Here is a 13,204-nt window from a genome sequence, read left to right as displayed (position 1 = left end):
AAAGTAGTATGGTCCATCAAGCTACACCAAATTAAGCACCCCTACGCCTAGGAAAGTCGTCACGATACGCCCGATCTACGACCATAAGGGTCTACGGAAATTGTGGATACCCATGTCCCAAGGTATTCCTGGCAATTGCGCGGTAGTCGTGAACCCCTATGTCTGCCTGGGTACGTACCTAGTCTTTCTTACCCCTTTTCGAGTTGACGCGTGTAGGACTAGAATATTTCCTGTGATAACTTTCAAAATTTCACATGGTATCATTCATTAACAGTTATTCAGCTATTTATACAGCGCGACCCGGACTATCGAATTGGGTCGTGATAGACGTTGTCACCGCAATTCCCGTAGTAGGCGATCTCTCAAAATGCTCACCCCTCTCAATCCTCGCGATGCTTCCGAGGCTAAGATCCTCCATGGCGAAGTCATGTTGCTTGTCGTTAAGCGCTTCATAGCTGCCTTCATGGTTCAGTGTAGTAGATCTGGTGAACCTCCTCGAACTTGAAGCCTGCGCGCTCTGGAAGCATTGCCCATTGGGCCCTACCATGGACTTTCTCTTCTTCCTTTGTTCGAATAAAGTAGCGATAATGGGAATATTTGCGCAGACAATACCAAGCGCTTCTTCTATATTACTCCAAAGAAGGAATTCAACAGACGAATCTGAAAGAAGTCAGCAATCCCCAAGACTCTTGGTTAGGTATATTGGTACTTACAAGTTGCGTCAGCTCTAGTATTCGACGCAAATATGAACCCGAATCGAACGAAACCGGCTGCCGTGGCCATGAATCCAATGACGAATAGTCCGAGTAATCGCAGGCGCTTCGGAGTTGTCGTCTGCAACTTGAGGAGAATGGGTAAAGGAAGGAGGAGAACAAACAGATCTCCAACGGTATTGAGGATGATCGGGGTGCCGATACTAGCAAGCGCTTTGATACATTGTCCGTTCGCATCATGCTCAGGGGGCGTAATCCCGGCACCGGCGTAAATCTTGTTCCAGTAAAAGTCGATTGGCGCACATTGGAATATGTAGAACAGAGTCGAACCGATCGTCCACAAAATAACATACGCCACATTAACCCACCAAGCAATCTTGAACCATCGAGTAACCCAAAACAGGCGCCTTAGGAAGAAAAGAATGGACAGCTTGATGGTCGAGAAGCAGAATCCGTTCAACACCGCGTAGGCCCAAATAATCTGCAAGATTTGGACGATCAAGAAAGGGGGTTGAGGGTCGGTGGCCAGGACTCGAAATTGGTGTAATCCAAACCCCTTCGACACCGCGGCCAGCATAGCCGATATGATTCCATCGCTGAGGATGACGGCGCATATCATCAAGTAATCATCGATTTGGAGTTTCCTGTGTCGATGGACCGAGGTGACAACTCGTGCCACGGACGTCGCATTCGTGAGAACGAGAAATGTGACCAGAATACCGACAATGAGCGGCTGCCGACTCTCGTTCCAGGTGGCCTTCTCTTCCGGCGTCAACTCCATGGTTGCGATGAGTATTAACTGAACAAGTTCGCCAAGTCAAGGTCGGAGGTCTAAGAAAGCATGACAGGCTGACATCCAACCTATAGCCTTAGCAGACGCAGCCTTCGGTAGATAGAGGGGGGCTAAAAGGATTGGCACTCGCATCATATTGGTGGCTGTGGTTATGCTTATGACTAAAGATTCGCAGCCCTACTGTCTGATGACGGCGAATATCCGCTTTAGGCAGTTTCTAATGATAGCTTTAAGGTGTGCTATGCGCTTCAGCTACGACGCAGCCAAAATAGGCTGTTGATCATTCTACGCCGAGTAAAGAGATTGCTAACTACGACGCTCCAGCAGTTCAGGTAGCATTGCTGGATTCACTATTATGTTTAGATTCTAGAATTTGGCCGCCTACAGTCCCACTATACGGTTGAATTCGATGCGATTACATGCGACCTTCCGGCTTAAGTCTTACTCGACTGCGGATTTACGGCGCGGGGGACGAGGGCTGAAAGATTGTCGATCAGGACAGGCATTGCTACCGAGCTGAATGGCGTCACGATCACTGGTATTTGGAGTAGAAGATCGACATACTAAACTCTTCTTAGGACCCTTGAAATCCTTAAAATCCTGAAGCCTTCCTTCGCTTAAGTATAGGTAAACCAGATTGTCTTGTCCAGCCAGGCCATCTTCGAGAAAGAATGGCATGATTCAAGAGTCTCAAAACCGTTTGATCAAGTATCAGTCAAGTTTTGAGAAGAGTCAAAGTCTCGGATGCTATTCCCGCTAATCAAAACCACCTTCACTTATACTCTTCTGCATTGGCACCTAAAGCCACGAGGTCATGTTACCATCGCGTAACCATCCATTATCGCCATCGTGCGCCCACACAGTGACCCCCGGGGTGCACCGGACTGTGCTTATGCAGGTTGGCCGTTAAAGTCGTCTTGCAGAATCCTTTAACGGGCTTGATCCTCTCAACCCCTGTCCCTTTATCGATCATATCAAATCCGGTTATTTCTTGGCCGATCAAAAACGAATATCTTCTTTGAAAAGAACACCCTATAGTTCCTAGTCTCAAAAGTCATTCGTTCTTCCATCCTTTCTGGCACGATGAGTCGCTATCTCATAGCCACTGCTCTGGTCTGGTGCTCGGTAGTCCTCCCGACCCTGGGCCAGACTTTCTCTGGATTCGAGCCGGCCACATCTAATCCGCTGACCGTCGCATGGGGTGAAACTCCTCTAAACTATTCCGGCCAGCTACTGTCCCTTGACTGTAAGCCGATTGCTTATTGTGCAGCCTGCTTATTCCCCCATCGGCCATCATCAACCTGGACCAATCATACTGATACGCCATCTTTAGTCCTCGCCGCCCAAGGCTTTCCTACCGTGGGTCTACCGGTAGATTCCAAATGCAATGGGACCTATATCCTTCTGATGGTGGACCCTGATGCGCTTCAAGGCAACATCGAAACTCAGGTTAGTATTGGTGGCGTTTGCGACACATCCTTTCTGGAGCCGGGATATACGTCCATATTCCCCTAACTAGATATAAGAGATCGCCCGCTAATTCCTTACTGCTTATAGACAGGTCTGCATGCCATCCGGGGCAATTATACGTGTAATTCGGAACACGTGACGACGCTGGGTAACACTACGTTTCTTGAGCTTGACACCGAGTCACAGTTTTTGGCCGCGTTTATCCCACCGGCGCCGCAAGCAAAGAACCCGGTCGTAACGCATCGTTACACGCTCTTACTATTCAACCAGCCGGAGAATTATACTCTCCCCGGCACGCTTGCTTATGCTCTGCCGCTTGACCTATCAAACGTCACCAATCGGCTGAACTTCAACGTCACGGAGTTTGTTGACACTTTGGGAGGGTCAGTTGTCGCTGGAACCTACTTCGACGTGGACAGTCCTTTAGCGAATTCGACGACAGCCCCATCGGCAACTAGTACTGGCGGCACTTCCTCTACCGGCGAAGCTACTTCAAGCTCAACTCCCGACAGTGGGGTCAGATCTGCCAGACTATCGAACACTTCGGTGGGAATGGCGGCAGTGGGGGCTATCCTAAGCATAGTGTGTATCACTGCTGGACAGTAGGTAACTATCGGGAGGTGGCTTTACTGTTGTCGCTTATCAAAATATTACCGAGGCACGAATAAGACTTTGTCACCTTCAAGACCCAAGTTGGGCTCAGGGGTGCTTCTTGTAACATTACCATCGCCATAATAGCTAATAGATGTACATTACCATAAACAGCGACCTGACCTGGTTATACTTGCCTTCCCTTTGATCTAACGCTCATCACCTTATCTATCCCATATTATCCAGATAATCGGTAAGGTGGTAGACACTATGTGACACGGCATCGTAGCACGGTGGGAGGGCACGAATTACCAAAAAGGGGTAGAATAGCGCGGGGTTCCTGCAGGTCATTGGGCAAGTCATTGGTAACGGCTTTTTGGTGCTTAGACCGAGAAACCACCGTCTATCAAGAGACCCCTGGCGAGCTAAACCTAGTTGGGCAGATCCCATTCGTAAATGCGACCAATGGATTACTGTTTTTGGCGCTGGATGTGCCAGGGATGGCTAAGCCTTCGGTGACTTGCCGAACCAAGTGTGACTGGAAGCGCGTACGCGCAATTGCTCGGCCGTTAATCCTATATGCGTTAGGTAGTAGCTGTACGATGAATCTGACTTACTACTATAGTACATGCGTCGTCTCCTTTGTCTTCGGCTTTCCCATCTGTCTCTAACGGTTCTAACCTATTATCTAACCCGTCAAGTTTCTTGGCTGCCGACTAGTCTCAGACTTGTCATTGCTTGACACTGCTTGGCACTTTTAATTCCACTTCCTCCATTACGTCGCTTATTACTGCCAAGTATAGCATTATCACATTACCAAAATTGCCGACGCGATGGCGCACGATTCGTCCCAATGGTTGCAGAAAGATGTCAAGGACATTGACCCTACATCGCGCCAGTTGCTAGAATCATATGCTGGTCTGGCGCCAGAAGAAGTCGTACCGCACTGTTTAGCTATTGTAAGGTGATTTTAATCTAGACGACACACAGAGGTGCTTATGACCAATGTCGCATGTGTTAGCGAGATAAAGCATTCGCCCTTTACCCGTGGCCATGCATCGGCCAAATGCGTTTTATCCGGTTGAGCCTCGCCTCATACCCTTCGTACGCCAGCGTCCTCGAGCGCATCCGAAGCAACGCCAACGCCAGGTTTCTTGATCTCGGTTGCTGCTTCGGCCAGGATATCCGCAAGCTCTTCATTGACGGGGCAAGGCCAGAGCAGCTGGTCGGCTTAGATCTTGTGCCGGAGTTCAACGCGCTGAGCTATGAATTATTCCGCGACGCGTCGAAGCTGTCGTTTGAGTTTCATGCGAGGGACCTTCACGACGACAACGCGGATTGGAGTCCGCTGCTAAACCGCTTTGACGTATTGCACCTAACTAGCTTGCTTCATATCTGGAACTGGGAAGGGCAGGTCAAGGCCGCTCAACGAATTGCCTCTTTTACTAAGCCCGGCGCCCTTCTCGTCGGTAGCGGTCTAGGTAGTGGTGTTGGTGGAGAGTTTCCGAATCTTGAGGGTAATGGCACAAATTTTCGGCAGAGCGAGGAGACCTTCCAAAAGTTTTGGCAAGAGGTAGGTGAGAAGACGAAGACAAAATGGGCTGTAAAGACAACCTTCAAGGCATCGGATTCTACGAAAATGAATATGAACCAGAACTGGGCAGAACCGAATATGGGACTTCTCATTTTTGAGGTTACTAGGGTAGAATAGGGGCATTATATCAAATCTTAAACTGAGTCTGCAGCTCAACGAATATGCTAATCAATGTTCAATTTCACGTAGATTCTCAACAAGCAATACTTACTTACCTTAGTGGAGAGGTAGCACAGTTGTTGACACTTAGAATTAGATACTACCTACACTTCTAATTCATCACTTAAGAAGGTTGAAAAGGAGTCGGATTTCGAATCAAGATTGACTATGTTTTCAACAACGCTGAAGCATTGTGACTTCTCTTTATCACAGCAATAAGAGGAGCCTACTGCACTCCAGAAACTTCTAACATAATCCTATGATACAATACTTTAAATTTTCGACTTCAAATTCTTTTCTGTTAACAGCAACGCCCGCGCCAGCTGAGCGTCTTATGCTGCCATTCTTTTTTGTTGATAGCCAAGTAGTTGTGAATATTTAGATAAAGCTGACTTTCAATAAATTCTTTCGTGGCGAGAATGTCTTCCTGGCATAGGCGTTGTCTACCGTCGGTGAATATACGTCCATATGTTACTATGGCATATAAATTCCTCAGCAACATTTGATTTTCATTTGATCTCTCACTGATTGTATTGAACACCTTTATATAGAACTCACCAACAAGTAACTAAGCTTAATGCTAGATATTTCTAAACCTTATTCTTACATCTATGTGAACCCCTTTTCAACAAAGACTAGCAGTATTCCCAAGACTCAACAATAAAGTCTACAAATCGATATCCTCTTTAAATAGGCACACAATTCTGTAGATTACTATATTCATCAAGCAAAGGTGCTCATTATCATACCCGATACAAGGGGGTGATGCTTCGTTTATCTGAGAAAAATTCATTTGATACCATCAAACTAGATCGACAATAAATAACGTAAAATGCCTCCATAATTAACATGCATAATCCATCTATATTGAATTCAGGTGACTCGGCTTCCTCTAGTAACCAACTGCTGTTCTCCTTTCTTCAAACTTTGCTCCTGGTCTGAGACCTAGGACCTAGCCACTCAGTTCCAATGATCCACGTCGACCCCCCTGAGCTCCGTCTTCACTACCGTCGACATAGTTGACGATGGCTTCTAGCTTTTTCAGCCGCACACAGCCTCTCTTGCCCTGCTTTGACTGATTCTAGCTTGTCTAGACACGCATTTCCCATGTAAACAAACCAGAAAATCCCACCTCGCAAAATTAAAATTCCTCCCTTCTTCACCTTTCTCTCTCCACCCTTTCTTATCATCTCCACCCACTTCTTCTGCCTTTACACAGAGGCACATCTTCATCCAAGTTCATCACAAATATAAACTTGGTATCAACGCATCGTACCTATCTCTTGCGACGGATCATCAAGTAACAAGAGCGAAGATCTCATTCGTTCTTCCCGGTAAATACATTGTAAGTATTATTTCCCTCTCATCCGTAGTAATTTTCTACTTGCCTCGCGACGCATCATACTCATGCCCACGTAGCGTCCATTGAAGGAACTCAATTATTAAAACTTCCCAAATCTCCCAATCACATCACACTTCATCAACAACTTGACATTACTTCGAGTCAAAATGGCCGATGATATTTCTCCGAAGACCCGCGACGACGACAAGTCCCTTGAGGACAAGTCCGCCACAGAGGGCAATGCTATCATCGAAGACAAGACCGCTACCAAGGATAAGGCCACCGACGAGGGTAAGATGAACGGTGACAAGTCCATTGTCAACGGCATGGCTATTGCTAGGAGCAAGCCTGCCGTCGATGATCAGACCGCTGTCCAGGATGACGCCACTATTCAGAACAAGACAGCAATCGAGGGTCAGACTCCTACTGATGACAAGGCTATTGTCGATTGCCAGGCTATTGTGGACAAGCTTGCAATTGATGACAAGTCTACTGCTGAGCACGAGACCTTTGGCGACGGTAAGATTGCCCTGAAGAATGCCACTGAGTCGAACGAGAACATCCTCGAGGTCGTCCCCCAGGAGCATGCCGTACAAGCCACCATCGCAGAGTCTATCCCCATGGAGGATATCATGGACAACTTCGAGACTACCCTCATTCACGACAATACCTATTGTTTCGAAATCAGCATCACCGATATTCACATTGCGAATTACATCGCGACCGAAGTTCGCGTCGGCTCCCCACAGCCCCCCGCGCTGCCCCTTAAGAACGAGTTCATCGGTGTCGGACTGTCTACGGAGTTGATGCAGCGCATGCAAGTCATCGAGCATCTCATCCGCAAGGACATGGGTGAAGCTTCGTTCAAAGTTGACTTCGTCATGTGCGTTACCGAAGCACCTATCAAGTGGAAGCGACGCTGCCCCACCGTCCTCGTCCTCGCGCAGCAGAACTCGAACATGGTCGCCGGTGCACTCTGGGGCCCCGACACCCCGTACCAAGGTAGTCGTTGGTTGTACATCACCGACAAGCTCCGCCGCTACCTCATTGATAACAACCTCGGCAACGTCGCGGTCGAATTCCGCGAGCAGGGACTCCAACACGATGAGATCACGGCATTCGAGCAGCCGGGCTTAGTTCTCGATGTCGAGCCGTACGCGCGATTCAACAACGGAGAGGGAATTATGTTTGAAGTGATGGATCATCTAACCGATTTCAACGCTAGCCTCACACCTCACCTCGAGTCGATCAAGGTCACTTGGACCTCTTGGGCCCACAACCGCGCCTACGGTGATTTCCCCGCTATGGTCTTTGAGTTTGATCTCGACTTCGACGAGGAGTACTTCTGGCCTCCTCTGGCCCAAGCCGCACGAAACATCCTCGACATCGCTGGCCAGAGTTGGTATGGAATGCCCGTGCTCTTCCGTTGGGCAGGCCAGACTCGTCTTGGTTGGTAAAGAGTGGCCTATATGGCATTCTGATCGTCATTATCCCACACCCAGTTGTCGTCTATAGGGATATGAGATGAAGGATCGAGAAGGAAATATTTTTATAGTCGTTGGAAGGGTTTAGGAATGCACGGGAAGGCCTTGATCGGTACCGTTTTGCTACATTATTATTGAATGGTTCCATAGGATGACGATGACACAATTCCAGACAGATCCCCTTCCCCATACTTACCTCTTGCTTTCGTGAAGTAAATCGAACTTGTGAAAAAATCTTATACTAGACACCATCCCATCTAAGACTTTGGTTCCTCATCATAGTACTAGTATCTTCATGGCCAAAGTATTAGATGAACACCACCTCAGCTGACATCCTATCAGACACAACACATTTCTCTGCGCCATCAACATCTCCAACGCTTGATGTCGTCATTCTTCGTACAGTAGCGCTTACCCAGAAGTGATGACAGTAACCAGTAGTCTTCATCGGCGTTTGCGAACAATTGAGATGCGTTATATTGACTCTATTATGAGCTTTACCATACTGATAACCATGCTAACAATCCGAGAAGTAGTACCCTTATTCCTACAATAGACGACCGATCCCAGCGAGAACGACAGAAGATGGGTATATTGCAAGACCGTTCCAACAAGGCTGCATACCCAAAAACCATATCCCGCATGTTTTTGGCATTGAGCCGACACAATTTATGCAGACAAGAAACAAAACGTAAACAACGTCGCTTACCCAGCCCTACAGTTTCATAATCCATCTCGCCTCGTCCTCCCACATCTCACCAGTCAACCTCATCGCGGGGACTCCGGTGAACCCGTGCGGCCCGTCGAAGCCATGCGGCATGCCGGGATACAGATGGAACTCGACACCAACATCCGCCTTCACTAACCGCGCCGCGTAATCCAAGTTCTCGTCTTTGAACAGGTCCAAGCTACCCACGCCGATCTGCGTTGGCGGCAACCCCCGCAGATCCTTGGCCCGCGCAGGCACGGCATAACACGGTACGGTCTCTTCGTTTCTGTCCTCTATCGCACCCAATATCAGCAACACACATGTCTAATATTTTCACACAAACAGGTAAGATTTCAGAAGCGCATGATTTATAAACAAAAAACAAAAATAAAAATAAAAATAAAACTCACCTTTCTTCAACCCTCCCAGATAATACGTCCACCCCATATCATTCGCCGCCACGCTCCACGTCCAATACTTATTCCTCGGATCGCTCTCCGGGTACCACGTGCGATCATCCAACATCGGGTACCTCAGACACTGGCCGGCAAGCGGGGGATCCAACCCCTTATCCCTAGCCATAAGCGCGACTCCCGCGGCGACGCCCCCGCCGGCGCTCTGGCCCATGATGATGACGCGCTTGGGATCGACGTCGAAGTCCGCCGCGCTGCGCTGCAGCCACTGTATCGTCGCGTACACGTCGTCGACGCCGGCGTGGTACGGGTGCTCGGGCGCGATGCGGTACTGCGGCGCGAAGACCTGGGTCTGGCTGTTCTCGGCCACGGCGGCGATGAAGCCGCGCGACGCTTGCACCGTGCCGGATATCATGCCGCCGCCGAACACGAATACTACGGCTCTTTTCGGGCGCCGCTTAGCCTTTTTATCCTTTTTATCCGCACCTCCGTCTTTCCCCGCCTCCGCACCCGCCGCGGCTTCCGCCGCAGCTTCCGCTTCTTCCTTCTGCACGGACAGCGGCAGGAAGCGGGTGATATGCAGGATGGTGCCGTCTAGTGACGTGGTGGAGTGCGTGCTCTCCCGCATGCCCTCGGGATACGGATGGGCCTTGGAGGCGGCCTCGATGAGCGCATTGGTCCAGGCGCGGATGGCTAGGACGTCGGTAGTGATGTTATCCCCGGATTGCCCGCTGGATTTCGCTAGGATCTGCGCGTATTCTGGGTCTACTACGATGCCCATTTTGGAAGTCATGGTTATTTTTTGCCTCTCAATATATTAAGGTACTACCTTATAGTATGGGTGGTATTCTCTCGGGGGAGGAGGAGACGAGAGATATAAAGGGCCTACGGCGGGCATATCGGAGCGTGTGATGAGACACTTAAGTAGGTAGGTATCATGTCCGCGGACCATGGTAGAGATTACTGAGGGCATAGATCTCAAGGTTACGTCAATTATCATGTGCCACCCGCTAACTACTAACGGGGCCATTGCTGTCAGATCGGAAGGATCGTCGAGTGCGAAAACGTCAGCTTGTTGGCCGACGGCCGATGGTAGGAGTTGCTATCACATTTCCCACGCATTCGCAGGCAGGCAAGCCCACGCTGGCCACGGAATGCCGGACGCGGTGGGCAGAGTGGCAGAGTGGCATTCTGGCAGCTGAGGTTATTCGCTTTTCGGGTGACCAATTACCACGCTTATCACGTTCTTTAGTAACGCCGCCATTTTTAGCGCATCTATCTTGCTTTTAGATGTGGCTGCAGCGTGCAGGCGAGCTCTGATTGGTCGCCCGCATCTTATACTCGTAAAAAACTTGGTGGGTGTTGGCATACTGCTCCGGAGGCGCTGTTCTTGCTTTTCATCGAGTCGATAGTCTTGTGTTACATGGAGTCGATCTCGTGCTGCGATAGTGTGCGGCGTCGAATCCTCAATGCTCATTTTGGCGATTTCGAGAGTAATCCCTAACAGAAATATTCATCCAACATCTGTTCAGCTGCTCGCCAACGCCACAATTGACGAGTTGGCTTCGGGGAAAAGGGAAGATGTCGCGAGAAGTATGCGTACGACCGGTCTTTATGACACTAAGAAAGGTCAGTTTGGATGAAAAATCTTCACAAACCAACAGCCATCGAGCAGAAGTGCGCGAGACGAGGATGGACTAAATGAACTTACTCCATGTCTCCGGATTCCGCCATTTGCTTGTCCGTTTCTAGCCGCTGACTGATCGCAAGGTATCGCTAGGTAGAGCAATAGACTGACTGCCATATCCCGGCGCCAGCAAAGAGTTTGAGCTTGTCGGATGGGCTTGTGTTACTTAGGTGCTTACACAAGCAGTCACCAGCGCGTCTATGGCAATAGATGCGCGGCATTACGACTTACGACATCTTAGATTGGTCGGCTCACCTACTATGCTATACTGCTTCTGTGATACTACGTACATACTAATAATACAATCATACGATAAGCAGATAGTTAAGATGCTCACATAGCTATCAACAGGCCAGAAATATAACTAGAATTGGTAGTATAACGTGAGAAGGATAGGCATCGTCCTCGAAAGACTGGCGGGGAGTAGCCATTATCATGGTGTCATAACGACTTATTTTCTGAATTTCAGAGGCAGTCAAGTACGCGAAGTTTTTTTTTTTTATTTAATTATTCTTTTGTTGGCACTACTTCGATGGCATGGCCGTAAAGAGTTTGAGGATACGAAAGAACGTCATATGCCGAGTTCATTGCTATCTGAGTGGTTGCCACCGGTGTTGTGTGCCACCCCCAGAGCGAACCGGGGTGCGTCTGGCTAGGTAATGAAAACAATTTTGCCGTTGTTATAATTAGGTGGATGGTTATTCTGAACGGACGTGCTATCACTCTCGAATGTGATCCTTTCTCTCGACGATATCAGCCGAGGCTGGTTCAATAGTAGCTATCTACTATAAAAGGAGGTTAGCAAATCCGATTTTGATGACCAATCGAAGGCCAATAATTGGTTTTTATTTCTTTTTGAGTAAGCTTACCTGTCATATAGCAAAGACGCTATCTTAGGGATTGAGCAGTCCAATGTGCGTCTCGTTGAGGCTTTCAAGGTTCCTAACCCAACGCTGCTTAGACTCCTGAAGTATTTCTAAGTCGCTGCTTAGACTCCTGAAGTATTTCTAAGTGGTACCTGAAACGACGAAGGACACCCAACTGAGAGTTCGTTTCAAGGTCGTTGAGTGCTGCTATCGCCTCGGAAAATACATGGGCGGGCCAGCCTTGTGCTGTTCCCAACATGAAATGTATTCCCATCAGGGCGTAGCTGAGCTGGCCACACGTGCGCATACCCTCGGGGAACGCGTTGCGGAATGCCTCCTGAGTACATTCCCAGTTTTGGTCAGGAGCCAAGCTGGCACCACCTCGGACCAACCAGAACAACTTCTGAAGGTCCGTTTCACTTTTAGCCGAGCAGAGAAGCTTATCTGGAATTCGAGTGTTTGCGTTGACCTGGTAAAGTGTGCTTGCTGTGAATAGCTCTAATTGATGGCCGACATGAACGCGCCGATGATCCCCTTCCCATGTCTCCAGGTCCCGGAATAGGCGGTAGTCCGCCCAGAAGTTGTCGCTGGTACCCGCTACACTACTCTCCCCCGTAGTCTGGAGAGCGTTTACTGGCGGCGTGTGTTGACCTAGTTGGAATCGCAAGTTTATGGAAGCATGGCTGTCTAGGCGTAGCTGCTTCGCACGTCGTACAATATAACGGTCCCAACAACTTAGGATGAAGGAAATATCGACCCAGGAAAATTCCAGAAGAGCAGACTAATTCGAATTAATCAATACTGCAATAAATATCAATCTGGTATATATTGTACTTGCCTGAAATTCGGCGTTGCCATTTAATATATGAGGGACAGTGATCATCCAAGGAGCAAAGCCGCGTCGAGGGCACACGATACCAAGGCAGGCATCCCAAGTAGGCTCGAAAGCGATGATGAAAGTCTCTTGTCGAGTAAATGATCCCGACAAAAGGCGTCCAATCCGAGGACTAGCACGGGGAAGATTCACATTCTCACTCAACCAAAAGATACGCTCGACTATCTCCAGCGGCATGAGTTCAAGGTAAGATGCATTTTCCTCAGCGGACTTCTGGAGGTGTGACTTCGACTTGGACTTTAACTTAGCTCTCTTGCGTGGCGTGACAGCGACAGGGTTGTTATCGTCCTTCTGGCAGCGCTTGCCAGGAATCTTCAACGGGGTCAACTTCATAATCAACGGTTAACTTAGGGTGAAAGCGTTAGCTTCATATGGATACGTTGCTAATTTCGTTGGTGATGAGAGAGTTGGTGATAAAGTAGTAGAATTCCGTGTTGACAACAGGAACTAGAAGTAGGTACGGTAGGGTATGGAATGAAATACCTACC

At 48.8% G+C, this 13,204-nt stretch overlaps 6 protein-coding genes across 6 annotated transcripts; 3 read left to right on the top strand and 3 right to left on the bottom strand.

Annotated features, from left to right (window-relative positions):
- Positions 1-286: 286 nt before the first annotated feature.
- F4807DRAFT_450255 (uncharacterized protein) lies at positions 287-1,494 on the bottom strand (the record flags this gene model as incomplete). The annotated part of the gene is made up of 2 exons (XM_048000107.1): positions 287-660; positions 714-1,494. The coding sequence occupies 2 exons, from the start codon at positions 1,492-1,494 to the stop codon at positions 287-289; spliced, it is 1,155 nt and encodes a 384-aa protein (XP_047857118.1).
- A 1,095-nt stretch (positions 1,495-2,589) lies between these two features.
- Positions 2,590-3,582, top strand: F4807DRAFT_457395 (phosphatidylethanolamine-binding protein; the record flags this gene model as incomplete). The annotated part of the gene is made up of 3 exons (XM_048001035.1): positions 2,590-2,752; positions 2,840-2,955; positions 3,064-3,582. The coding sequence occupies 3 exons, from the start codon at positions 2,590-2,592 to the stop codon at positions 3,580-3,582; spliced, it is 798 nt and encodes a 265-aa protein (XP_047857117.1).
- Positions 3,583-4,162: 580 nt separating this feature from the next.
- Positions 4,163-5,460, top strand: F4807DRAFT_342132 (uncharacterized protein). The gene is made up of 2 exons (XM_047995381.1): positions 4,163-4,526; positions 4,589-5,460. Exons 1-2 carry the CDS (start codon positions 4,401-4,403, stop codon positions 5,276-5,278), a joined length of 816 nt encoding a protein of 271 aa, XP_047857116.1. The 5' UTR covers positions 4,163-4,400; the 3' UTR covers positions 5,279-5,460.
- Positions 5,461-6,829: 1,369 nt separating this feature from the next.
- F4807DRAFT_457393 (uncharacterized protein) lies at positions 6,830-8,119 on the top strand (the record flags this gene model as incomplete). The annotated part of the gene is made up of 1 exon (XM_048001034.1): positions 6,830-8,119. One exon carries the CDS (start codon positions 6,830-6,832, stop codon positions 8,117-8,119), a length of 1,290 nt encoding a protein of 429 aa, XP_047857115.1.
- Positions 8,120-8,602: 483 nt separating this feature from the next.
- On the bottom strand, positions 8,603-10,481 carry F4807DRAFT_413633 (alpha/beta hydrolase fold-domain-containing protein). Its single transcript, XM_047996895.1, has 2 exons — positions 9,266-10,481; positions 8,603-9,148 (listed from the first exon to the last, which is right to left on the bottom strand). Exons 1-2 carry the CDS (start codon positions 10,059-10,061, stop codon positions 8,862-8,864), a joined length of 1,083 nt encoding a protein of 360 aa, XP_047857114.1. The 5' UTR covers positions 10,062-10,481; the 3' UTR covers positions 8,603-8,861.
- A 1,431-nt stretch (positions 10,482-11,912) lies between these two features.
- On the bottom strand, positions 11,913-13,049 carry F4807DRAFT_457391 (uncharacterized protein; the record flags this gene model as incomplete). Its single annotated transcript, XM_048001033.1, has 2 exons — positions 11,913-12,602; positions 12,735-13,049. 2 exons carry the CDS (start codon positions 13,047-13,049, stop codon positions 11,913-11,915), a joined length of 1,005 nt encoding a protein of 334 aa, XP_047857113.1.
- Between the last annotated feature and the right edge of the window lie 155 nt (positions 13,050-13,204).

Source organism: Annulohypoxylon truncatum (assembly GCF_022578515.1).
Source record: "Annulohypoxylon truncatum strain CBS 140777 unplaced genomic scaffold F4807scaffold_6, whole genome shotgun sequence".
Lineage (NCBI taxonomy): Eukaryota > Fungi > Ascomycota > Sordariomycetes > Xylariales > Hypoxylaceae > Annulohypoxylon > Annulohypoxylon truncatum.
This window is presented reverse-complemented; position numbering and strand designations above follow the sequence as displayed.

What these genes read in the sequence shown, in the direction of transcription:
- F4807DRAFT_342132 (XM_047995381.1), top strand. Translation starts at nt 4,401, where the DNA reads ATGGCGCACGATTCGTCCCAATGGTTGCAGAAAGATGTCAAGGACATT. An exon ending in TACCGCACTGTTTAGCTATT is followed by an intron (nt 4,527 to 4,588) that starts GTAAGGTGATTT and finishes CGCATGTGTTAG; the next exon opens with CGAGATAAAGCATTCGCCCT.
- F4807DRAFT_413633 (XM_047996895.1), bottom strand. Translation starts at nt 10,061, where the DNA reads ATGACTTCCAAAATGGGCATCGTAGTAGACCCAGAATACGCGCAGATC. An exon ending in TCTGGGAGGGTTGAAGAAAG is followed by an intron (nt 9,149 to 9,265) that starts GTGAGTTTTATT and finishes TGGGTGCGATAG; the next exon opens with AGGACAGAAACGAAGAGACC.